A 25,647-nucleotide genomic window follows, 5' to 3' on the forward strand; every position below is an offset into this window, starting at 1 on the left:
CCAAAGGACTTGTATGCATGCATATAAGCATAACCAATGGACATAAGACACTGGGGGATAGGGGAGGCTAGGGGACTGTCTAGGGCGGGGGGGGGGGGGGGAAAATGGACACATATGTAATACCCTTTGTATTACTTTAAGCAATAAAAAAAAAACTTAAAAAAAATAAAATAAATAAAAATAAAAATAAATAAGTAAATGGTTGGCTTAAGATTAGATGGAAGATGGTCTTTAGGATACATAACCTGCCATCTTCTCAGATCACTGGCCATTAGAATGAAGCACCCATAAAGATTCAGTCCTGGACTCTACTTATTGGTTCTGGTGGTGACAGGCGGCACCAACACCAACTTTTCAGGTTTCAAAGCACATCAGTGCTTTCCTGGCGTTGGAGTTGGGTCAATGGAGAAAAGATAGATTGGGATGGGATACAAGGGTACTTTTTATTTTGTACTTTGATTGGCCTACACAGATGTATGTAAATTTGTTTTAAAATGTTGAAATGTATACCAAAAAATGAGTGTATTTTATTGTAACTATATCTCAAAGATGACTTAAAAAAAAAAAGCAATGAAATAAAGGATGCCTTTTTAAATGAGAAAAAAAAAATTATGAATATTTCTATATGTGACACGGCACCAGAGTTAAGTTAGGGTGTTTCAAAATTTTGACACGCTGAGCTCAAAAGGTTCACCATCACTGTTCTAGACTTTCTGCACCTTCCTGACTGGCCGGAGGGGAGGGCACTTGATGCCGCCTGTGGCACATATGGAGATAGTAAAACTGGTGGGGCTTCCTCAGGAGGTCCTTGCAGAACAGGGGGTTGGGTTCCCTTCTGAGGGACCTGTTTCTTTTCTCTTACCTGCTTCTTTTATCCTGCCTGCTTCTTTTCTCCTGCTACTAGAAACTTACTCTGTCCCTTCTTACACATGCAGAACTGGACCCAAGGAGGCAAGGTTTGAGCAATTTCTAACCAGCTGTCTATGTAGGGAAACTGATCTGGGAGTCCAGGGTCTCACGTGACTACATTCCAGACACCTTGACCAGTCCTTCATCTAAAGAGCCTTCCAAGGGCTAGCCGACCTCAAAGGCTGGCCATTATAATTCATAGAATTTCCTCAGTGTTTAGGGTTCCATTTTAATACCATAATCCCCATTGAAACCCTTTTTAAATTTTTTCAAAATGCAGTTGATGACAGTGGGTTTACTTTGTCCCAACCCCATGATGATTGGTGGCGAGAGAGACAAGGGAAGGGGGTGACCTGTTTTCACAGGTCGCCTAAGATGCCTGCCTGGCTGCATACCTTGGGAGCTTAGATTTGTCTTAGCTAAGGTATACCCGTATAAACCCTGGGCTTGGTCAACTCTACATGGGAGTGAGTCACCATTATGCCTTATGACAAATTGTGGAACCACAGGTTGGGGCCCACTGAGACTCCATAACCAAGGTCATGGAGCCACACACAGGATAGGAGAGGTAAAGCCCTCTCCTTCCACACTCATACACTTTCACCAGACATTCATTCACTCAGAGTTTAAACAGTCCACCTGATTCCTGACTAATTTACCTAACAAAGTCATATGACTTCCCGGGAGATGATCAAGCTCCCCTTCCACTATCTTGGAGTGGGTCTAACCACATAGGGCCCCTCCATTACCATTTCTGTTGACAAGTCCAGAGATGTCCATCCACTTTCTCCAGATGCCAGCCAGATTCTAGGCTGAGGTCCAGGAATGCCTGGAGTCCCCGGTTCAGTTTTGCTAAAATCAGTAGAACGTGAACCTGGAGGCCTATTCCATGCCCTCAAACCCCAAACCCAGTCCACTCACTGGAGGCCAAAAGACCAGTGTGGTTGGACTTCTCAATGAGGGAACGGATGTTGCAGAAGACCAGAGTAAAACCAAGCAACACTTCAGAGAAAAGGAGTTACACAGTTTATTACACCAGCAGACTCAGCAGAATAACTTCCTAAGTCTGAGCAAAGTAACATGCAGGGAGCCTCTCTTTTATATCTTTCTGGTGCCTTTGTCCCTCAAATATGAATTATGCTTCTGGTCCTTTAGTGGGCTTTGCAAGAAAGGCTGCAGGTGTTGGGGGTCTTGAGACCATATCTAAATGGTCTGGCCTGACGCCAGCACTAATAATGCCCCCCACTCCCCTCCAGGGCTGTGCACTGTTCACAGTTTATGACCTCTGTATTTAGGTAACAGGTCTTGCAAGACCAGTTTCTGGGAAAGAGGCAGGGACTTAATTATAGGTTATCAAGAATGTACACTGGGTTTGCTGGCACATATTCAGATTGCTACCCCCCATCCATATATCAGGGTTACATTGGAAATAGCCTTTTAGCCTTCTCACTTTTGGTTGTTTAAATTTTCTCACTGACAATTGATCTATTTAGATTTTCCAGTTCTTTGTTATTCAGTCTAGAAAGATTATATATTTCTAGGAAATTATCCATTTCTTCTAGGTTATTGAATTTGGTGGCAGATTGTCTCTCATAGTATTCTACTATGATCCTTTGTATTTTTGTGATATTTGTGGTAACATCTTTTTCATTTATGATTTTGTTCATTTGCATCTTTGGTCTTTTTTCCTTAGTGAGTCTATCCTAGGTTTTGTCAATTTTTTAAAATCTTTTTAAAGGACCAGCTCTTTGTTGAATTCATTTTTTGTATAGTCTTTTTCATTTCAATTCATTCAAGTAAGCTCTAATTTTTATTATTTCCTTTTTTTCCTGACTTTTGGCTGTTTTTTTTCCCCTTCTTTTTCTGGTCTTTTAAGATGTAATGTTAAGTTGTTTACCTGAGATTTTTCTTTTTTCTTGAGGTAGGCTTATAAGGATATAAACTTCCCTCTTATTATTGCTTTTACCTCCACTGTGATCTGTTTGCCCTGATTTCAGGGGATCAACTCTGAAATCCCAGTGCTGTCTTCTGCACTAAAGTGCAACCAGCAGTGCACCCACAGATATATGGGAGTGGAGTGGGCTGTAAGAACCTAGCCAGCTCCTTTGTTGTTTTGACCTCCCAAGATTGGGGACCAGTGGACCTCCACATCATATCCCTTGTACCTCCACCTGACCTTTGGATTAGTTGCAGAGTGCTCTCTTCATTCAGGAAAAAAGTGTTTCTGTAGTACCAGTTCTCAGCTCTGCAGATAATGTGCTGTGAAACCCGACATGGTGGGTGAGGGGTCATAATATATAGTATTGAATTGTACCCCACGAATCACACAAGGACTCCTCAAGAAGTCGAATTAAGGAGCCACATTTATTTTGTTGGGCCCTAAGACCCCCGGAGAGTCCAGCAGAGGAGGCGACGACCCCAAGTCAAACGCAGAGACCGAGGCTTGATGCAAGAGCAAGAGGATTTTTATTACAAGCGCAGCGCAGGGGCTCTCAGGCAGGCAGGCAACAACACAAAGGAAGTGCTGCTGACTGGAGCCCCGAGCAATTGCAGAACACGGGTTTATAAAGGCAAAAACCACACGCAGGTGGCCGGAAAACAGGGAACTGGGTTACCAGTTAACTCATAACTCATCTTTTACAGGGACAGGTCTTTGTTATTAGTTGACTCATTTCCTAAGGGGCCAGGGTGGTCTGGTATGCGCAGGCCGATCCCGAGGAGTGATAAGATAACTATGCTATGACCAGATCAGGGCGCCAGAGCTTTACGGGAAAGGTCAGGAGGGGGAAGTTCTCTTTAATCTTTACATTAACCAGAGCTTACTGGAAAAGCTGGTCCAGGGGGAAGGGGGGGGTTTTCAGCGGCCTTACATTCCCCCCTTTTCTTGTGGGAAGTTCCAATCATGGCACTACAGGCTAATGTTTGAGGGTACAGGCTGATACCGCTGTTGGAGGACCATTACCTGAACTGCACTAATCCGGTCCTGGATGAAGGCGATTAAGCGGTTTACTATGCATGGCCCGAATGTCAAAAGGAGGAGTAAAATGATCAGGGGTCCCACGAGAGAGGATATCAGGGTTGTGAACCACGGTGAGCTGTTAAACCAACTTTCAAACCAGCCTTGCTTGGCCTCTCGCTCTCTTTTGCGAGTTTCTAATCTCTCCCTAAGTTTTGACATGGAATCCTTTATCACCCCTGAATGATCAGCGTAGAAACAGCATTGTTCCCTGAGAGCTGCACACAGCCCTCCCTCCTTTAAGAATAGGAGATCTAGTCCTCTCCTATTTTGTAGGACTACTTCAGACAAAGAGGTTAGAGACTCCTCAAGTTTAGTTATGGAGTGCTCTATATGCTTGAGGTCTTCATCTATAGCAGCTCTGAGCTCCTCAGTATAGGTGGGGCCTTTAATGAGGGCTGTTGTCCCTGTTCCTACTCCTGCCGCGACCCCTAGACCTAGGAGAGCAGCCAAGGTCAGTGAAACAAGTTCCCGTTTATCCCGATGGGAAGGAGAATAGGAGTCAAATTCTTTTTCAAATGCATTAGCTTGATAATACATGATCCTGGGGACTAGTTGGACAAGGATACAATAATCTTGAGAACGGTTAAAGGCCTGGGCTGCTAAACATGGAGTAAGTCCCGTACTACAGGCCCACCATCCCCCTGTTGGGGGCACTAAGTAATAGCTTGCAGAGGAGGGATATGCCAGGTTCTCCTTGCAGAGATGCTGGCGGTCCTTTGGCACTTGTCCTATACATGTGCCTTGCCCTGAGACCTCAGTAAGGGTCAACTTCCCCTGCTGTCCCCACGAACAGTGGTCATGGCTGGTGGTGTTGGTATAGTTCCCCTGGAAGGCTATGCCCTCATAGTAGGGGGGCCCTGTAGTTAGGCAGAGCCAGCAAGACTCAGTTAGGTTAGACTTGGACATGTTTAAAGAACTAAAGGCCCCCTCTACCAAGCCTAATAGCCTCTGACCTGAGTTTGTCTCTAGTTCTATGGGGTTGGCCTGTTCCTCCCTGGAGGCTAGGCTAGTTCCTGCCACGGTGGTGGTGGCAAGAGGCCTTTCTTTCGTGGGGAGCTGCCGGCTGGACAAGACGGTGTTGGGTCCTACTGCAACTGGTGGCCTGTAATCCTGTACATCTAATCTTATCTTAAAAAGGAGGCCATCATCATGTTGGTCCTTATACAGCCGGATCCCCCATGTCACTCCCCAGCGCCACTTGTTTAGGTCGTATGACCGCCCAGCTGAGGTGAAGGAGATATTCAGGGCGTTAACCCAACCCCTATGTCCGGAGGTTTGGCTCTCATTTCTCCGAACCTGGATGAGGTCCCACTCGGGGGGCCCTCTGATCCAATATCCAGTACCAGTTGTCTCACATCCCCATTCTGCACAGAAATACTCTCGTTCAGATCCACAATTCTTTCTATGTCCCTGCCTGTCTTTGGGGCACACATAGAATTGGGTCATCGTAAGACGCTCACGGGCCCCCAGATAACTACAGTGAACTCCAAATTGCAAATCTCTTCCTTTTCCTATGTAAGCTCGGGTCTCTATACCTGCTTTAGTCTCTTCTACTGTTCTCTCAGGGAGGTCCCATAGTCTGTATCCTGCTGCCATAGCGCAGAGGTCTGGCGTTAAGTCTGGCCACCATGTCCCTTTAGGTGCTATATTGGTGACCGACCAGGCCGTCTGTCCGGTGTGGGGGGACATTACCCTCCAAGTTAGTCTCTTTGGGGCATGGGGGTTGCTACTTATCAGCGGCAGGCTCAGCAGGAAGAGGGCGGCGGCAAATCCGTAGCTTGAGAGGGTTGTCTGTCTTCTCCACAGTCCATCCATGATCGGTGTCGTCTGATGGGGGTGCCCGCTTGACGTGGGAGGCGTGGATCCAAGCAGCTACACCGTCTACCTTGACCGCTGTTGGGGTTGTCAGCAATACCAGGTGGGGTCCCTTCCACCTCGGCTCGAGATTAGCGGCCCGATGGCGTCTGATGTACACAAAGTCTCCGACCTGGAACTGGTGGGGGACTTGCAGTTCTCCTGGTTGGTAGAGGGCGGCCAGGGGAGTCCACACCTCCTTCTGGACAGTCTCGAGGGCCTTCAGCCTGGCAAGCAGGGATTGAGGGGTGTGAGTGTCTGTGGGCACGGACCAAGGGTCAGCGGCTAGGGGCGGAGGGGCCCCAAACAAAACCTCGAACGGTGTCACCCCCAAGGGGCCTGGGGTGTTTCGCGCGCGGAAAAGGGCAAAGGGAAGGAGGACCGTCCAGTCTGCCACGCCAGTCTCTAAGGACAATTTAGTCATAGCCTCTTTTAATGTTCTATTCATTCTTTCTACCTGACCTGAACTCTGGGGCCTGTAAGCACAATGCAATTTCCAATCCGCCCCTAGTATCTTGGCCATTCCCTGACTTACCTGGGCAACAAAAGCTGGACCGTTGTCTGATCCAATTACCTTAGGAATTCCAAACCGTGGAAAGATGTCTTCTAAGATCTTCTTGGCGACCACAGTTGCAGTTTCTCTTTTGGTAGGGAAGGCTTCTACCCAACCTGAGAAGGTATCTATGAAAACTAAAAGATATTTATAACCGTATCGGGCGGGCTTCACTTCTGTAAAATCCACCTCCCAGTAACTCCCGGGCCGGTCTCCCCTGAGCCTGTGTCCGGTCCCGACCTGGGATGAATGTACATTTACCAGCTGACACACCTTGCATTGCTTAACTACTTCTTCTGAAAGGCGATCGAGTCCTTTGACATAGTGTCCCGTTGCCCGGCTGGTGGAGCTGAGGTGTTTGGCCCCCAGGTGGGTAAGGCGATGCAGTTGTTGGAGGTAGGCAGTGGCTGCCGCCCTTGGTACTACCATTTTTTCCCCTGCAGTTCTCCACACTCCTAGTTTGTCCTTATGGTATTTTTCTGGCCTTTTAAGCAGGTCTTTTTCCTCCTCTAGGGTGTAGAGGAGGGTCTCTGGCTGTGGTGCTGCGGGGCCAACAGCGAGGGCGAGTAGCCGGGGCCCTAGAGCGGCCTGCCTTGCCTCGGCATCCGCTTTCCTGTTTCCTATAGCTGTTTCCGAGGTCCCTTTCTGGTGGCCGGGACAATGGATGATAGCTACCTCCTGGGGGGCATGAATGGCTTCTAGGAGGTCGAGGATTTCCTTTTTATTTTTAATTTCCCTTCCTGCTGAGGTGAGGAGACCTCTCTGACGGTATATAGCCCCGTGCACATGAGCAGTGGCAAAAGCATAACGACTGTCAGTATAAATATTAGCCCGGCTGTTCTCTGCCAGCCTGAGAGCCTGTGTCAGAGCAATTAATTCAGCCTTCTGGGCCGAAGTCCCTTCGGGCAAGCTACTAGCCCAGATAGTCCGGTCCTTGCTGACCACAGCCGCTCCCGCCACCCTCTTACCTTCATAGAGGTAGCTGCTTCCATCCGTGTACCAGGTGAGTTGAGGCTCTGGCAAGGGGGAATCTTTGAGGTCTCTCCTCGGCCCTGTTTCCTCTGCCAGAATGTCACGGCATGAGTGTAGGACTTCTTTGCTCTCAGGATTTACTTCCGGTAGTAAGGTTGCTGGGTTGAGAGCTACCGGAGCCCCGAAGCGGATTCGATCTTCACTTAGCAGGAGACTCTGGTAGTGAGTCATCCGGGCGTTGGATAGCCACCGGTCCGGTGGCTGCCGGATAACACTCTCGAGAGTGTGTGGGGCCACCACAGTTAGTTTCTGCCCCAAAGTAAGTTTGTCCGCATCTCTTACAAGCAGGGCAGTAGCTGCAATTGCTCTTAGACAGCCTGGCCACCCCCTAGCCACTGGGTCTAGTCTCTTGGATAAATAGGCTACCGGCCTCTTCCAGGGGCCTAAGGTTTGAGTTAGGACCCCCCTGGCTACTCCCTTTCTTTCATCTATGAACAGAGTGAAGGGCTTGGCCACATCTGGTAAGGCCAATGCCGGCGCCGAGAGAAGAGCCTTTTTAATGTCGTCAAAGGCTTTCTGATGAGTCTCCCCCCACTCGAAGGGGTTCCCTTGTTTTGTCAGCGGGTATAGGGGCTCCGCTAGGGTTGCAAAACCTGGAATCCAGAGGCGGCAGAATCCAGCTGTTCCCAGGAACTCGCGTACCTGCCGGGGGGTCTGCGGTCTGGGAATCTGGGTGACTGTGCTTTTTCGGGCTTCAGTGAGCCACCTCTTTCCCCCTTCTAGTGCGTATCCTAAATAGGTCACTCTCCGCTGACATATCTGGGCCTTCTTGGCCGAGACCCGGTATCCTAGGCGGGAGAGCTCTAAAAGCAAGGCCCCGGTACCTGTTTCACAGTCCTCCTTAGTAGCTCCGGCGAGGAGAAGGTCATCCACGTACTGGAGAAGGGTGACTTGCGGGTGGTCAGCACGGAAAGCAGCCAGGTCTTGATGAAGAGCCTCATCGAAGATAGTGGGGGAATTTTTGAATCCTTGCGGAAGTCGGGTCCAAGTCAGCTGCCCCGTTATTCCCGAATCTGGGTCTCTCCACTCGAAGGCGAAAATATTCTGGCTGGCAGGATGCAGTCTTAAGCAGAAGAAGGCATCTTTTAAGTCTAGGACTGAATACCACACATGGGACGGAGGGATAGAGCTTAAGAGATTGTAAGGATTGGGGACCGTGGGATGAATATCCTGTACCCTCTTGTTGACTTCTCTTAAATCCTGCACCGGTCGGTAGTCATCAGTTCCGGGCTTTTTTACCGGGAGGAGTGGGGTGTTCCACGGGGAGTGGCACTTAACGAGGACTCCAAGGCGTAGGAGGCGTTGGACATGAACCTTGATCCCCCTCCAGGCTTCTTTTGCCATGGGGTACTGTCGTACTGCAATCGGGGTTGCAGTGGACTTAAGCTCTACTATCACGGGGGGCCGTTCGGTAGCTAAGCCCATCCCCGCGGTTTCAGCCCAAGCTTTGGGGTATTGCTGTAACCATCCCGCTATCCTCTCGTCCTTTCGGACATTACTCTCAAACAGCCGATGCTCGTCTTCGAGCTGGAGTGTCAAGAGAGTAATTGGCTCTCCATGTTGGGTCAGGGTCGGCCCCCGTGGGGTGAAAGTGATCTGAGCCCCCATTTTAGTTAGCAAGTCTCTTCCCAGAAGGGGGGCTGGACACTCGGGTATTACTAAGAAGGAATGAGTCACTCTTCCCGTGCCTAGATCAACTGTCCGGGTGGTGGTCCAGGAATATTGCTCATTTCCCGTTGCCCCTATCACCCAGGAGGTCTTCTGGGAGACTGGTCCTAGTGGTTTCTTAAGAACTGAATATTGGGCCCCTGTGTCTACCAGAAAGTTAACAGGCTTCCCCTCCACCTTAAGAGTTACCCTAGGCTCGGGGAGGGGATCCGAGCCCCGACTTCTTCAATCACTATCTTCCTGGAGTGCCAGCGCCTTCTTTGCTAGTCTCTTTGGGCACTCCCGCTTCCAATGTCCTTCTTCCTTGCAATAAGCACATTGATTCTTCCTTAACGGTGGCCTGTTGCCCAGGGCCCCTGCCTGTCTTCCTTTTCCTCTCTCCTGTGGCTTACTCCCTTCTATTGCTGCGGCCAAGATACGGGTTAGTCTCTGCTCTTCCCTTTTTTCCTTTTTCTCCTCCTTCTCCTCTCTCTCTCTCTCCTTCCGCTGCTCCTTTTCCTCCTCGGTCTCCCTCTTATGGTACACTTTCTCTGCTTCCTTAACTAAATCTTGGAGGGTAAAGTCCTGCAATCCCTCAAGTCTCTGCAGCTTTTTCTTAATATCTAATGCTGACTGCCCTATGAAAGCCATAGCTACTGAGGCCCTCTGCCCCTCGGAGGTGGGGTCAAACGGGGTGTACCGTCTGAACGCCTCCATTAATCGCTCGAGAAAAACAGAAGGCGGTTCAGTGGGCCCCTGTATGACCTCTCTTACCTTAGCCAAATTCGTGGGGCGCCGAGCTGCCCCTCTGAGGCCGGCCACTAGTGTCTGGCGGTAGACCTTCAGGTGCTCCCTACCTTCTGCCGTGTTGAAGTCCCAGTCCGGCCTGGCCAGAGGAAAGGCCGCATCCACCAAATGAGGGAGTAGAGTCGGCCGGCCGTCGGGGCCAGGGGCGTTCTTCCGGGCCTCCAAGAGGATCCGCTCCCTTTCCTCTGTAGTAAAGAGAGTCTGAAGGAGCTGTTGACAATCGTCCCAAGTGGGCTGGTGAGAGAACATAAGGGACTCAACCAGCCCCGTTAGACGCTGGGGATCCTCTGAAAAGGGAGGGTGGTTAGTTTTCCAGTTATAGAGGTCTGCCGAGGAGAAGGGCCAGTATTGGAGTGGCTGGAGCGGAGCCGTTTCATTATCGTCTCCGCGGGGGGGTGGAGGCCCGTATGGTCGGAGAGGGCAGGCTACGGTCGAATCTGGAGACGCGGGATGTCTCCTCTGACTCCGGGTTCCCTGGGCCGGTCCCTCTGTTGGAGGGGCGGGAGGAGGTGCTGAAGGCTCCGGTCTCCCCGGCGGCTCTGGCTGGAGAGGAGAGGGGTAAGGGGGTGGAGAGTCCAAGAGGAGAAGATCGGTTTGAGAATCTGCCAGGGGACGTTTCGTCTGATCTGCGGCGGGAGGGGCCTGGGCCACAAGAACCCGGGAGGTTCCGGATGGCAGCCAGGGTTTCAGCCAAGAGGGAGGGTTCTGGACCAGGTCCTGCCAGACGACAATATACGGCTGCTGGTCTGGATGGCCCGCCGGGCCTGATTGGAACACCTTATTCTTTACTGCAAAAATAATAGACAGGTCAAAAGTCCCGTCCGCTGGCCATCCCACGCCTAGGGCTGGCCAGTCGGATGAACAGAAAGTCTGCCAATGACCCTTCTTAACACTGACGGAAAGATTGAGTCCCCGACTCCGGACGTCCGTCCAGTGTGCTACTGTAAGAGAAAGAGGGGTGCTGCTTCCGTGGCCCATGTTACCTGGATGGGAGAAGAGGAGTAAAAGACAAAAACAAAGAACAAACAATGACGCGACAAGACACCGGATCCACAAGAATTTACCCAGATACAGAACGGCCGCTGAGGGATGATATCCCTCCCTAATGCTAGTCCGGCCGGACACGCGAGTGCCCGTTGCCGGACAGCCAGAACCTGAAGTGACCAAGACCTCTTGGTCACCGCCCGATCCTGGGGCGTCCCCCAGGGTGACAGTTTTTCTGGCCGAAGCCCCTACGACCAGAGGAGCCGACTCCTTACGGAGCCGACACCCTGTCTTCCTGAAAAACCGAAACTAAGAACGAACAAAGGACAAGACAAACACTGAATGACTCCGGAGTCTGCTTACCTCCAAGACCGATCCCAGCGCTTGAAGGGGGTCGCCTAATCCCGGACGAGCCCCCAAATGTTGGGCCCTAAGACCCCCGGAGAGTCCAGCAGAGGAGGCGACGACCCCAAGTCAAACGCAGAGACCGAGGCTTGATGCAAGAGCAAGAGGATTTTTATTACAAGCGCAGCGCAGGGGCTCTCAGGCAGGCAGGCAACAACACAAAGGAAGTGCTGCTGACTGGAGCCCCGAGCAATTGCAGAACACGGGTTTATAAAGGCAAAAACCACACGCAGGTGGCCGGAAAACAGGGAACTGGGTTACCAGTTAACTCATAACTCATCTTTTACAGGGACAGGTCTTTGTTATTAGTTGACTCATTTCCTAAGGGGCCAGGGTGGTCTGGTATGCGCAGGCCGATCCCGAGGAGTGATAAGATAACTATGCTATGACCAGATCAGGGCGCCAGAGCTTTACGGGAAAGGTCAGGAGGGGGAAGTTCTCTTTAATCTTTACATTAACCAGAGCTTACTGGAAAAGCTGGTCCAGGGGGAAGGGGGGGGTTTTCAGCAGCCTTACAATTTCAAAGCCAGGACTATGAGGGGGCAATTTGCTCTCCAAATCTTGTAGTGCTTTTTTGGCCAAAACATACTTATATAGGCAAATCTCACAAAGGTATTGATTACATCTCGAGGTTTGGAATGAGGAACCTGGTCTGCAAAAAGCAGTTTGTTACAGAAGCTTAGATTGAGCAATTTAGTTACAAAGATTAATTATAGTTTCAGGTCTTGGGACCACTGAGTCAATGGAAACACATTATATGGAGCCACTGAGGCAATTTAGAGTAATTGTGCTGTAATAGTCTCCAGGTGCAGAGGAATGTGTTTCAAGAGACAAGTAAGATCATTATCAATGGGGGTGTTCAAACCACAATCAATGGAGTATCCAGTCGAATGGGATAACTTATATAAGTTCAGAAAATTAAAATAACTTTTCTATTATTTTAGCAAGCAAATAATTTCAGAAGCCAAGTCAGCAGGGTTAAAATATTAAACAGCAATTTTTACCCAAGCATGGTTGCTACCATGATCTAATAGGAGGTTAAGGGAAGGCATCCAGGCTTAATGGCTTTCTTTCTCTGGAATGTCGATTGCCAGACAACTGTGGTTTTACCTTTGTGCTGCATCTCTGCCCAGGTCACAGGGCTCAGTTACAGCTAGCAATGCCCACTCTTGCAGGAATGCTCACTGACTCTCTGCTCCTCCTGTCTGAAGGGAGGTGCCAGCCACAACCTGATTTCTTTCTTCTGCCACTAGGCTGAACCCCGCAGTGAGCTTCAGGCTGAGCCCTGCAGTGAACTTTAGGGTGTAGGCTGTGTCCATAGCTCTTCTTCCCTCTCACCTCCTGGCTTGCTTTGCTTGCCCACCTCTAGGTGTTTCAGTGAATGAATCTCTTAAATGTGTTTGTGCACTGAAGAGGGGGTCCTTTGTTGAATTATAGCTGTTCAAATTGTTGAAATTCAAGGGGAGAGACCGAGGTGGGGTGTGGGGGGAGGAGGAAGCAGGCCAAGGCCGCTGGTGATTAGAAGTTCTTTTTTGTTTAATATTTGTTTTCCAAGTAAGAGTTTTCTGTGCCTGCTTTTCTCCTGGAAAGTTTTCATCTAAAGAAGGAGGTATCTTGTTAAAGGAGTTTTTAGGAGTAAAATAGGCAGGTTTAGGGAGTTTTAGAAATAAAGAGGGTCCATGGGGGAGGACTGCAAAGCTGGGGGGCTGAGAGCTGCCAAAAGGCAAACATTCACAAAGAGAGAAAAGAGATGCCATAGGATAAAGGGGAGAAGAAGATACCTATTTACATAAGACAGGGAAAAGCCACGGGGAGAAGAATAAAAGGGAGAAAGAGGAAAACAGGTTTTCACAGGGAATAGAGAATTCTACCACAGGAGGGGGAGAAAAAAAGGGGATCCCATGTGGGATTTGAACTTTGAAGCTGCTATAGTGGCCAATCAGAGGGGATATCAGGACACAATGAACTGCAGCTTTTATAAACCTTAGGAAAGAGAGACTTAGTGGGCTACCCCTTTGGAACTCCCGCCCCAAGTGGAAGTCTGTGCTTGCTTCCCAATTTCCACCTTTTGTCTATGGCAGCGGTTCTCAACCTGTGGGTCGCAACCTCTTTGGCGGTCAAACAACCCTTTCACAGGAGTCGCCTAAGACCACCCTGCATATCAGATATTTACATTACGATTCATAACAGTAGCAACATTACAGTTATGAAGTAGCAACGAAAATAATTTTATGGTTGGGTCACGACATGAGGAACTGTATTTAAAGGGCCAGAAGGTTGAGAACCACTGGTCTATGGCTTCATTCTTTGAATCCACCTGGACAGGAACTGAGGAAATAACCTTTGCATCCTGTCCAGAGGAAAACCACAAGTTTCAGTTTGATATCTGCATTTCATTATATTTTAAGAAACAGAGATTGTTTTGCTTTGCTTGCTCTATTTGAAATTTTAAAACCTAACATGATTATTTGAAAACTAGAGGCCCAGTGTACAAGATTTGTGCACTATGGGGGAGGGGGTGTCCCTCGGCCCAGCCTGCACCCTCTCCAATCTGGGACCCCTTAGGGGATGTCTGACTGCCCATTTGGGACTGATCTCACTGGGCAGTCAGACATCCCTCTCACAATCCAGACTGCTGGCTCCCAACTGCTTTCTTGCCTGCCTGATTGCCCCTAACCACTTCTGCTTGCCAGCCTGATCATCCCTAACCACTCCCCTGCCAGCCTGATCGACGCCTAACTGCTCTCCTGCCAGCCCGATCACCCCCAACTGTCCTCCCCTGCTGGTCTGGTCACCCCTAACTGCCCTCCCCTGCTGGCCTGAACGCCCATAACTGTCCTCCCCTGCAGGCTATCATGTGGTGGCCAGCTTGTGGCCACTTGGGGGCAGCCATCTTTGACCACGTGGGGGAGGCCATCTTGTGTGTTAGAGTCATGGTCAATTTGCATACTTGCCATAACTAATTAGCATATCAAGGCTAATTAGCATAGCCCTTTCTTATTATTGTGTTAGCGTGATTATCAATTTGCATACTGGTCATGACTAATTAGCATAACCGGTCATGACAGTGAGGGTGTCGTGACCAATTTGCATATTACTCTTTTATTAATATAGATAATAAGGGTTGGGAAGTGTTAGATCAGCCAAGGGTTCATTTAATTTTAATGACTTTCAGTCCTTGTACTAAATAGAATATAGAAATGCTGTGAATCATCTTTAAAAACAAAAACAAAACAAAAAGACGTTCCTCTTTCTCTCCAATACCTAACTTTGAATTCCTTTCTTCCTTTCCATATAAAACAACTATTTCATCAATAACAATATAAATGCTCTTTGTTCTTCCTGGCTGAAGGGAAGTGCTAACCACACCTGATTTCTCCCCTCTGTGGTTTGAGCTGTTGTCTATTTAATATTTACTGTATTCTAGGTACCATGCTAAATACTTCTCATACATGATTTCCTTCAACTTCACAAATACCTTTTATTGTATGAATGAGGAGATTGGGGCAATCAACTTCAGTAACTTGACAAAAATAACACAGCTATGGCTAAGAGTTAGGTTCTCAAACTCAGCTTTGAGCCAGATTTTATGTTTTGGGAACCCCCACATGCCAGGAAGGGGAAGGTTTTACTCTTCGGTATAAAAATCTACATGCCCTTTAGAGAACTGCTTTGAGTATTTTGTCTAGGTGGTAAATACCTATCTACAAGCACATAAGCATAGGGAAGAAGGGCAATTATTCAATATAAAGACCTTCAATTATTAACTGCACTAATATCAGCCCTACTTTTGAGCCCCTCCCTTAATTTCCCAGCAGTCTCTGGGGTTGTGCTGAACTAGTCACACGCTTCCCCAGAAGCATTTTCTGTGAGACTGTGAAGGTGCAGCTTGCTCCTCTCTGCCTTCTTAGTTTATACTCTTCTATTTTGTCGCCTGGATGTAAACTGAAGAGGGATGAGTTCTTCACAAGTAAGCAGAGACTGCAGCTGCTATACCTGGGGCAGATGCCTGCCTGAGTGTTGGATTAGAAGTGGACTTGCCATAGACCAGGGCATTTTGCAAGAAAGAAAAAATCAATTAAGCTTTTGAAAATATTGTGAGATGAGTCTACAAGGGCATTAATTGCCTGACCAAAGAGTTCTTTTGCCCCTTTCTCTGAAAGTTGACAAAGAAAGTAGCAATCAATGTAAAAGGACCTAGTAAGCAAGGATAATTCATGCAGCTTAGGACATCACGCTTAATTGCCAGTTGGAACCAAATTAGGGTTCAAACTCAAAATGAGACCGAGCTCTAATTCCAGTTAGAACATTTAAAAAACAACAACAAAAAAAAAACCTATCAAATTACTCAGTCAGATAAGGCATGGGAGGATAGGGTTTGGGCTAAATGAAGGTGAATTCCATCTAATTAAGGCTGCAGTTCAGCAACAGTTCACTTCCACTTGAGGGGGGAGGGGGCGGAATTCTGAAAGATAAGTCCCTCACCCTAACCATCACAGAATGAAAGGCATGTACTCTGGACAGACACAAAATTATGCTTTACTCTCCACTGTCCTCTTATGTACAATACAGAATGCATTTTTAAAAATCATAAGACATGAAGAGGGAAGGAACTGGCTCCATTACCAAAGTTAGTAGTCAATAGAGACTTGTAAATGACAAAGAACATTTAAATAGAACATTGTGTTGAGGTATTTACGGGAAAGGATGGGTAATGGACAAAGGAAAAGAAATTTCAGAACCAAATAGATATTCAAGGACTAATACATCAGAAATAGAAAGTCAGGGTCATCACCATAGCCACTGCCACTGCTAATGAGGCCAAATGGAGCCATTAGCACTGACCCGCTGCCACTAACCAGCCTCCCAGTAGCCCAGGGCCCTCCTGCCCACATCCAGATGTACCACAGTTTTTTAATCCACTCATCTGCTGATGGGCACTTAGGCTGTTTTCAAATCTTACCTATTGTAAATTGCACTGCTGTGAACATAGGGGTCATATAGTCTTTCTGACTGGTACTTTTGATTTCTTAGGATATATTCCTAAAAGATCAGTGGGTCAAATGGGAGTTTCAAATTTAATTTTTTGAGGAAACTCCATACTGTTTTCCAGAGGCTGTAGCAGTCTGCATTCCCACCAGCAGTGCACTAGGTTTCCCTTTTCTCCACACCCTCGCCAGCACTTGTTGCTTGTTGATTTATTGATGATAGCCATTCTGACAGGAGTGAGGTGATACCTTACTGTTGTTTTTATTTGCATCTCTCAGGTGACTAGTGACTAAAAATTTTTTCATATACCTTTTAGCCTTCTATATGTCCAATTTGGAGAAGTGCTTATTTAGATCCTTTGCCCATTTTTAAATTGGATTTTTTTATCTTCCTTTTGTTAAGTTGTATAAGTTCCCTATAAATTTTGGAGATTAACCCCTTATCAGATGTATCATAGGCAAATATGTTCTCCCATGCAGTGGGCTTTCTTGTTGTTATGTTGATGGTTTCTTTTGCTGCGCAGAAGCTTTTTATTTTGACGTAGTACCGTTTATTTTCTCCTTAGTTTCCTATGCCCTAGGAGATGTATCTGTAAACATATTGCTATGAAAGATGTCTGAGATTTTTTTGCCTGTTTTTTTTCTAAGATTTTTATGGTGTCATGTCTTATATTTAAGTCTTTTAAACATTTGGAGTTTATTTTTGTGTACTAGGTGTACCTGTTAATAATGCGGATTTTGTAACCAAAGGAAACAAAATAATTTCAAGAGAAACATCAAAAGTTCTTTATTCAAAGTAATATCCATCGCTAGCTACACATTTTCCCTGTCTTTCAGGTAATTTGTGGATACTGTCCCAATAGAACTTTTCTTGTTTTGAGGCAAACCATCCAGAAACCAAATTTTCCACTTCTTCGTACGTTTTGAAGTGCTGCTTAGAAAGTGCGTGTGCCATTGATCAGAACAAGTGGTAATCTGAAGGAGCAAGGTCTGGTGAATACAGCGGGTGGGTTAATACTTCCCAGGCAAAATCTTTCAACATGTCTTTAACTGGTTTTGAAGTGTGTGATGGTGTGTTATCATGAAGCAAAATTACTTTGCTGTGTCTTCTCACACATTCTGGTCATTTCATGATCAATGCATGGTTCAAATTGATTATTTGTTGTGGTAGTGCTCAGTAGTAACGGTTTCACCTGGTTTTAGAAGCTCATAATACACCACACCTTCCTGATCTCACCAAATGCAGAGAATTGTCTTCTTTGCAAAGCGATTTGGCCTTGCAGTCAATGTTGATGGTTGACCTGAATCAACCCATGATTTTGTACACTTGGGAGTCTCAAAATAAACCCACTTTTCATCGCCAGTCACAATTCGATGCAAAAAAGACTTTCTTTTGTGCCATTGAAGCAACATTTTACTGATGACTTTTCGGTTTTCCATTTGTCTTTCGTTCCAATGATGTGGCACCCATTTTCTTCCTTTAAAATCTTTCCCATTGCTTGTAAATGATCAGAAATTGTTTGCTGAGTAAGGTTTAATCTTTCTATAAGTTTTTTTTGAGTTTGACAAGCATCTTCATCCAATAATGCTTGTAATTGGTGATCTTCAAACTTTTTCAGTTGACCTGGACGTTCTTTGTCTTTCACATCAAAATCATCACTTTTAAAGCATTTAAACCAGCATTCAGAAGTATCTTGATATGGGGCATGTTCACCATAAGCTTCCCGAAGTATTCAGCATCACTTTTCTTCAAAATAAATGAATTAAACTTCCCATAAAAGCTCTTTTTTTTTGGCACAAAATTTGCCATTTTTAAGTGTAAAAATATCTATAATGTTAACACCTTCAGAAAATCTGACATATGAAGTTTTTAAGCTTGCTGTCAATACAACAAAATAGCACACATATCAAATTGCATATATATCACCATATGTGTAACTCTATCTATTGAAAAAATCCGCATTATTAACCATAGTATGGTGTAAGTTGGTAGTCTAGTTTCTTTTTTTTTTTTTTTTTTTTTTTTTTGGCATGTATCTGTTCAGTTTTCCCAACACCATTTGTTGAAGAGACTGTCTTGACTCCATTGTATCCTCTTGGCTCCTTTTTCAAATATTAATTGAGAATAATGGTTTGGGTCGATATCTGGGTACTTTGTTTTGTCCCATTACTCTATATGTCTGTTCTTGTGCCAGTACCAGCCTGTCTTGAGTACAGCAGCTTTGTAGTAAAACTTGATATCTGGTTTTGTAATCCCTCCAACTTTGTTGTTCTTTCTCAAGATTTCTGTGGCTATTCTGGGTCTTTTTTAATTCCATATAAATTTTTGGAATATGTGTTCTAGGTCTGTGAAATATGCCATTGGTATTTTAATAGGGATTGCATTGAATCTGTAGATTGCTTTGGGTAATATGGACATTTTAATGATGTTGATTCTACCAATCCATGAATATGGTATATTCTCCCACTTGTTTATATCTTCCTCTATCTCTTTTTTCAGTGTCCTGTAGTTTTCGAAATACAGGTCTTTTACCTCCTTGGTTAAATTTATTCCTAAGTATCTTAATTTTTTGTTCCAATAGTAAATGGGATTGCTTTTTAGTTTCTCCTTCTGAGAGTTCACTACTGGTGTATAAGAATGGTATGGGTTTGAGGGTATTAATTTTGTATTCTGCTAGGTTTCCAAATTCATTATTAAATCTAGTAGTTTTTTTATGAAGTCTTTAGAGCAGTGATGGCGAACCTATGCTACGCGTGTCAGAGGTGACACGCGAAGTCATTTTTTTGGTTGATTTTTCTTTGTTAAATGGCATTTAAATAAAATAAAATAAATATCAAAAAATATAAATCTTTGTTTTACTATGGTTGCAAATATCAAAAAATTCCTGTATGTGACACGGCACCAGAGTTAGTTAGGGTTTTTCAAAATGCTGACACACCGAGCTCAAAAGGTTCACCATCACTGCTTTAGAGTTTTCTATGTATGGTATCATGTCATCTGCAGACAATGACAGTTTTACGTTCTCCTTTCCAATTCAGATGCCTTTTATTTCTTCTTATTGTCTGATCCCTATGGTCAGGACTTCTAGTACTATGTTGAACAAGAGTAGTAAAAGAGGGCATCCCCTCTTGTTCCTGTTGTTAAGGGAAATGGTTTTCTACTCAAGTGCTCATTAGACATATTCAAAAATAGTCTAATGAGCACTTGAGTAGAATGTATATTCTGTGGCTTTGGAGTGAAGTGTTCTGAAGAAGTCTATTAAGTCCATCTGATCTAGTGAGTCATTTAGGATTGCTGTTTCATTGCTGATTGTTTGTCTTGAGGATTTATCCAGTGATGTCAGTGGTGTATTAAAGTCCCCTACTATGATTGTATTGTTGTTGATCTCTCCTTTGATAAGTTCCAGGAGTTTCTTTTTTATGTATTTGAGTGCTCCTGCATTGAGTGCATATATGTTTATCAGGGTTATATCTTCTTGTTGTATTGATCCCTTTAGTATTATGAAGTGGCATTCCTTATCTCTTGTTATAGCCTTCACTTTCAGGTCTGTTTTGTCCAATATAAGTATTCATACCCCAGCTTTATTTTCATTTCCATTTGCCTGAAACATATTTTTCCATCCCTTCACTTTCAGTCTGTGTGAGTCCCTTCTAATGAGGTGGGTCTCTTGTAGACAGCAAATGTATGGGTCATGTTTTTTTATCCATTCAGCCACTCAATGTCTTTTGGTTGGTGCATTTAGTCCGTTTACGTTTAAAGTTATTATTGAAAGGTACTTGTTTATCGCCATTTCTTTTTTTGTGTGGCTGTTTTATTTCTGAGCTTTTATTTCTTCTTTTTTACACCAGTCCCTTTAGCATTTCTTGCATTGCTGGCTTGGTGGTGATAAACTCCCTTAGCCTTTTTTTTTGTCTGTGAAGCTTCTTATTTCCCCTTTAATTTTGAATGATAGCCTTGCTGGATAGAGCATTCTTGGATTCAGACCTTTGCTTTGCATCACTTTGTAAATTTCTGTCCATTCTTTTCTAGCCTGATGTGTTTCTGTTGAGAAATCATTTGATAATCTAATAGGAGATCCCTTGAATGTAACCTTCCGTCTCTCTCTTGCAGCCTGTAAGATCTCTCTTTTTCCTGAACATTTGCCATGGTAATTATGATATGTCTTGGTGTGGGTCTTTTCGGTTTCACCTTGTTTGGGACTCTGTGCTTGTGTGAATTTTTTCTTCTCCACCTCAGGGAAGTTTTCTGATATTATTTCTTCAAATAGGTTTTATAACCCTTGTTCCTCTTTCTGTTGTTCTGGAACCCCTATTATTCGTATGTTGTTTCGTCTCATGTTGTCCCATAGCTCCCTTAGATTCGCCTCCTGTCTTTTAATTTTTTCCTCCAATTTCTGTTCAGTTTGGGTGTGTTTTGTTATACTGTCTTTTAATTCACTAATTCGGTCCTCTGCTTCTCCTAGTCTACTGTTGAAACTTTCAATGGTTCTTTTTTTTTTATTATTGCAGCTATATCACTCTTCATTTCTTCTTGGTTCTTACATGATTTATTGATTTTTTTCATCTCTTTCTTCTTGCTTCTTGCATAAGTTGTTGATTTTTTTCTCCATCTGGTTTATGCATTCTGGGATCCTTAATCTGAATTCTTTTTCTGTCATGCTGCCTACCTCGGTTTCACTTAGCTGCTTTTCTGGCAAGTCCTCCTTTTCTTTCCTTTGGGGGTTTCTTTGTCTACCCATGTTTGATCTCACTGACATATCTAGATGTTGAGTCGTTCATAGGCTGCTCTTTGGGTGGCAGTGGCTCCTTGGGCTGTGGTTGCTCCTCGGGCAGTTGTGGTAGCAGCTGCTTCTCAGTTGGTAGAAGCTCCTCTGGTGGGTGCTGTTCACAGTAGTGGTGGCTCCTCTTATTGTTGTTGGGAGGCTTCACACACAGCTGCTGTTCCTCAGAAAGAGGGTGTTGTGAAAAGGAGCCTGCTGTTCCTTGGATGGGGGCGGGCTACACAAGCTTAATCTTTTATTTTTTTTATTTATTCTTTTTGCACTTTTTTCTTCTCTTCTCTTTTTTGCCCACCACTTTTCTTCTCCTTTCTATATTTTAGCTTTTCTCTTTCCTTTCTTTCCTCCCACCTTAGAAATAATCTTCTTTATCTGTTTTATTGATATGTTATTATTCTAGTCTCTGTTGGTTTATTCATATATTTACTTTCCTCTTCCCTGCTCCTACTACATGATCCCTTCTCTTATATTTTTCTTCACTACTCATTTTTTTCTCACTTCTCTTGCTCTTTTTTTCTCCCAATTTTTAAACTCATTTCACTTTCTAAATTTAGGCCTACCTGCTCTCTCCTCTATCCTCCTTTCAAAATACTTGTTTTATTTCTCCTTGCCTTCTCATTTCTTTTCTCCCTCCTCTATCCTAAACTTTGGCCCTTCCTCTATTCCACCAATTCCTTAACCATATTTTCTTTTTTTAATCACGGCATCTATAGATTCTCCCTCCCCTGCCCCCCTTCTAGGTGTTTTCTGTTTGTGATTTTTGGTTTACTTATCTAGTTTGTTTTGTTTTCTACACATATTCTTTCTTTATTTCTTTTTTTCTCTCACTATCATTCTTGCTCTATTTTCTCTTTCCTAATTTTCTCTTCTCTGTTGTTCTCTTGATTGGGTTATAGGTGGCTTGTGTACATTCGTGCTCTGTTTCTTCTGTGTCCTATCTTGTCATGTTATACTATATGCTCTTTGGTCAGCACCTCCATAATGGTTGGCACGACATCATAGGGAGTAAACCACATAAACAGACACCATGAGAGGAGACTACATCCACTAAAGGAACAATAATATTCAAGAACTGAATACATCAGGAGAACCGAAATATATCAAGTAGGGGTCCTCCCCAGAACACTGATCTCATGAGACCTGAGATACCACTGGGTCCTACAAAATATGTGCTATGTAAGACCAATTCAAATATCTGGGTGGCATAGCTGTTTGATCTAATACATAGAAACAATTACAAAGGAACAAGAAAATTGGGAAGAGAAAGAAACAACCACCAAATGAAGTAAAAGGATGAATTACCAGAAAAGCAACTAAATGAAATGGAGGCAAGCAATTTGTCAGAGAAAGAATTCAGAGTAATCTACACTAATAAAAGAGAAATATGGTAATTGGCATACAACCGCTACCCTTTTCATTGGCTAATCAGGGTGATATGCAAATTAACTGCCAACTAAGATGGCAGTTAACTGTCAACAAAGATGGCGGTTAATTTGCATATGTAGGCACAATGCAGGGAGGCGAAAGGGAAATCAGGAAGAAGCCCCCTGCCACTGACAGTGATCAGAAACCCAGGGGGGAGCTAAGAGCTGGGGGGCAGGGCAAAGGTGGCCCTGGGGGCCGCCTTTGCCCTGCCCCCCAGCCATGATTGGAGAATCGGGCGCCTTTGCCGCCCTGGCCAGTGATAGCAGGAAGTAGGGGTGGAGCCAGCGATGGGAGCTGGGCACGGTCGAAGCTGGCAGTCCCGGGAGCTAGGGGTCCCTTGCCTGGGCCTAAAGCGGAGCCTGCGATTGTGGGGCCGCTGCCGCTGTGGGTCCCCGCTGCCCGGGCCAGACGCCTCAGCCAGAGGCATTAGGCCTGGGCCGGGGCAGAGCCTGCACCCTGGGGGAGCTGGGGGTCCCCTGCCCAGGCCTAAGGCCTCAGCCAGAGGCGTTAGGCCTGGGAAGGGGCAGAGCGGGAGATCGTGGGGAGCTGGGGGTCCCCTGCCCAGGCCTAATGACTTGGCCAGAGGCTTTAGGCCTGGGCAGGGGTGGAGCCTGCAACCGCAGGGAGCTGGGGGTGCCCTGCCCAGGCCTAATGCCTTGGCCAGAGGCATTAGGCCTGGGCAGGGGCAGAGCGGGAGATCGCGGGGAGCTGGTGGTCCCTGCTGCCCGGGCCGGATTCCTCGGCCAGAGGCATTAGGCCTGGACAGGGGCGGAGCCTGCAACCGCGGGGAGCTGGGGGTCCCCTGCCCAGGCCTGACACCTCTGCTGGAGGCCTCAGGCCTGGGCAAGGGGCCTATCCGGTGATCAGCGATCAGATGGTGATGAGGGTCAACTCCTCTGGGCGAGGCATCAGGCCTGGGCAGGGGGGGGCGGAGCCAGCAATTGGAAGGGGCTGAGGGTCCCCTGCCCAGGCCTGATGCCTGGGCCAGAGGCATCAGGCCTAGGTGGGGGGCAGAGCCGGGGATTGGGGGGATATGATGGTCCCCTTGCCCAGGCCTGAAGCCTGGGTCAGAGGCATCAGGCTTGGGCGGGGGCGTGGAGCAAGCGATCAGAGGGAGATGGGGGTCCCCTGCCCAGGCATGATTCCTGGGCCAGAGGCATCAGACCTGGGCTGGGGGCAGAACCAGTGATGGGGGGAAATGAGGGTCCCCTGCCCAGGTCTGACACCTCTGGCAGAGGCGTCAGGCCTGGGCAAGGGGTCAATCCTGCGATTGGAGGGTGATGGGAGTCAATGCCTGAGGGCTCCCAGTATGTGAGAGGGGGCAGGCTGGGCTGAGGAACACTCCCTCCCCACCCCACCCCCCCACGCAGTGCATGAATTTTGTGCACCGGGCCCCTAGTGGTTTATAACAGTGATGGTGAACCCATGACAAGTATGTCAGAGGTGACACACAAACTCATTTTTTGGTTGATTTTTCTTTGTTAAATGGAATTTCAATATATAAAATAAATACCAAAATATAAATCTTTGTTTTACTATGGTTCCAAATATCAAAAAATTTCTACATGTGACACAGCACCAGAGTTACGTTAGGGTTTTTCAAAATGCTGACACGCTGAGCTCAAACGGTTCACCATCAATGGTTTATAAGGATGCTCAAAGGTCTGAATGAGAAATTCAACATGTATAAGAATTAGGAGGAAATAAAGAATAACATAGCTGCAATAAAAAACACAATGGGAGGTTTCAACAATAGATTAGAAGAGGCTGAGGACATAATAAGCAAGTTAGAAGATAAGACAGAAAAAAACATCCAAGCAGAGCAGCAACAGGAAAAAAAATGAAAAAGCAGGAGAAGAGTCCAAAGGAGCTTCGGGAAAACACTAAATGAAATGACAAGTACATAATAGGACTCCCAGGAGGAGAGGAATCTGAACATGTAATAGAAAACCTGTTTGAAGAAATAATGACAAAACTTCCCTGACTTTGGGAAGGAAAAAGTCACACAAGTCCAAGAAACAAAGTGAGTCCCAAACAAGATGAACCCCAAACGACCCACACCAAGACACATGATAATTAAATTGGAAAACAGCAACGACAATGTAAGAATCTTAAAGGCTGCCAGAGAGAGAGAATGGATCTCCCATTAAATTATCAACTGATTTCTCAACAGAAACACATCAGGCCAGAAGGGAATGGAATGAAGTACACAAAATGATGCAAAGAAAGGGACTGAATCCAAGAATACTCTATTGAGTAAGTATATCAATCAAAATTGAAGGTGAGAGGGGACTGTTGGAGACTGCTGGATCACGCTCCCCTAACTGGGCAGCCTCCACTGCTACTGAAATCTCTCCCACAGTGGCTGGCTCTGCCTCAGAGACCTCACCATCTTAAAGGGGAGAGTGGCTGTTATCAGAAGCATATACATCCAGGGACCTTGAAACCATGGCACTCAGGTGAAAAAGAAAATTCCAGGAGACGGAAGATGGCGGCGGTATAGGCAGACGCGTCCCAGGTCGTGTCCTGGAGCAAATGGAGTGAGCAGCTGAAACTAGTAACATCCACCCCGAATTGGTGAAATTGCTCAGCTGGTGAGACGGTTTGCAGCCGGGAAGAGCAGAACTCCCCTGGAAAGATCCAAGCAACAGCAACCTCCTGAGCACCACACCCTCTGCTGAGGAACAGCAGCTGTACGTGAAACCTCGCCCCACCAGCCAGAAGAGCCACCACAGCTGTGAACAGCACCCACCAGAGGAGCTGCTGCCAACTGAAGAGCAGCTGCTACCGCAACCGCCCAAAGAGCAACCACAGACCAAGGAGTCACTGCCACCAAGGGAGCAACCACTGAACGACTCAACGTCTAGATATGTCAGTGAGATCAAACATGGGTAGACAAAGAAACCCCCAAAGGAAAGAGAAGGAGGACTCTCCAGAAAAGCAGCTAAGTAATACAGAGGCATGCAACATGACAGAAAAAGAATTCAGAATAAGGGTCCTAGAGTGCATAAACCGGATGGAGGAAAAAATCGACAACCTCTGCAAAAAGCAAGAAGAAACAGATGAAAAAATCGATAACATATGGAAGAAGCTAGAAGAAACAGATGAAAAATCAACAACTTAAGTAAGACCCTCCTGGTTTCTTGTGCTCAGGAACCTGCTTCCAACACTTAATAGCTATCCTAGAAGTCTGATCGAAAGTTCTCGGATCCATTGTAACCTGTTGAGGCCTCCTGCAAAACTCCC

General features: G+C 46.0%; 1 protein-coding gene across 1 annotated transcript; it reads right to left on the minus strand.

Moving 5' to 3' along the window:
- Positions 1 to 5,702: 5,702 nt before the first annotated feature.
- On the minus strand, positions 5,703 to 10,845 carry LOC118665765 (the record flags this gene model as incomplete). Its single annotated transcript, XM_036327055.1, is given in 1 exon segment — positions 5,703 to 10,845. A coding segment is annotated over 1 exon segment (5,097 nt), but the record flags the coding sequence as incomplete, so codon positions are not given.
- Positions 10,846 to 25,647: the final 14,802 nt, after the last annotated feature.

Source organism: Myotis myotis, unplaced genomic scaffold, assembly GCF_014108235.1.
Source record: "Myotis myotis isolate mMyoMyo1 unplaced genomic scaffold, mMyoMyo1.p scaffold_m19_p_11, whole genome shotgun sequence".
Taxonomy (NCBI): Eukaryota; Metazoa; Chordata; class Mammalia; order Chiroptera; family Vespertilionidae; genus Myotis; species Myotis myotis.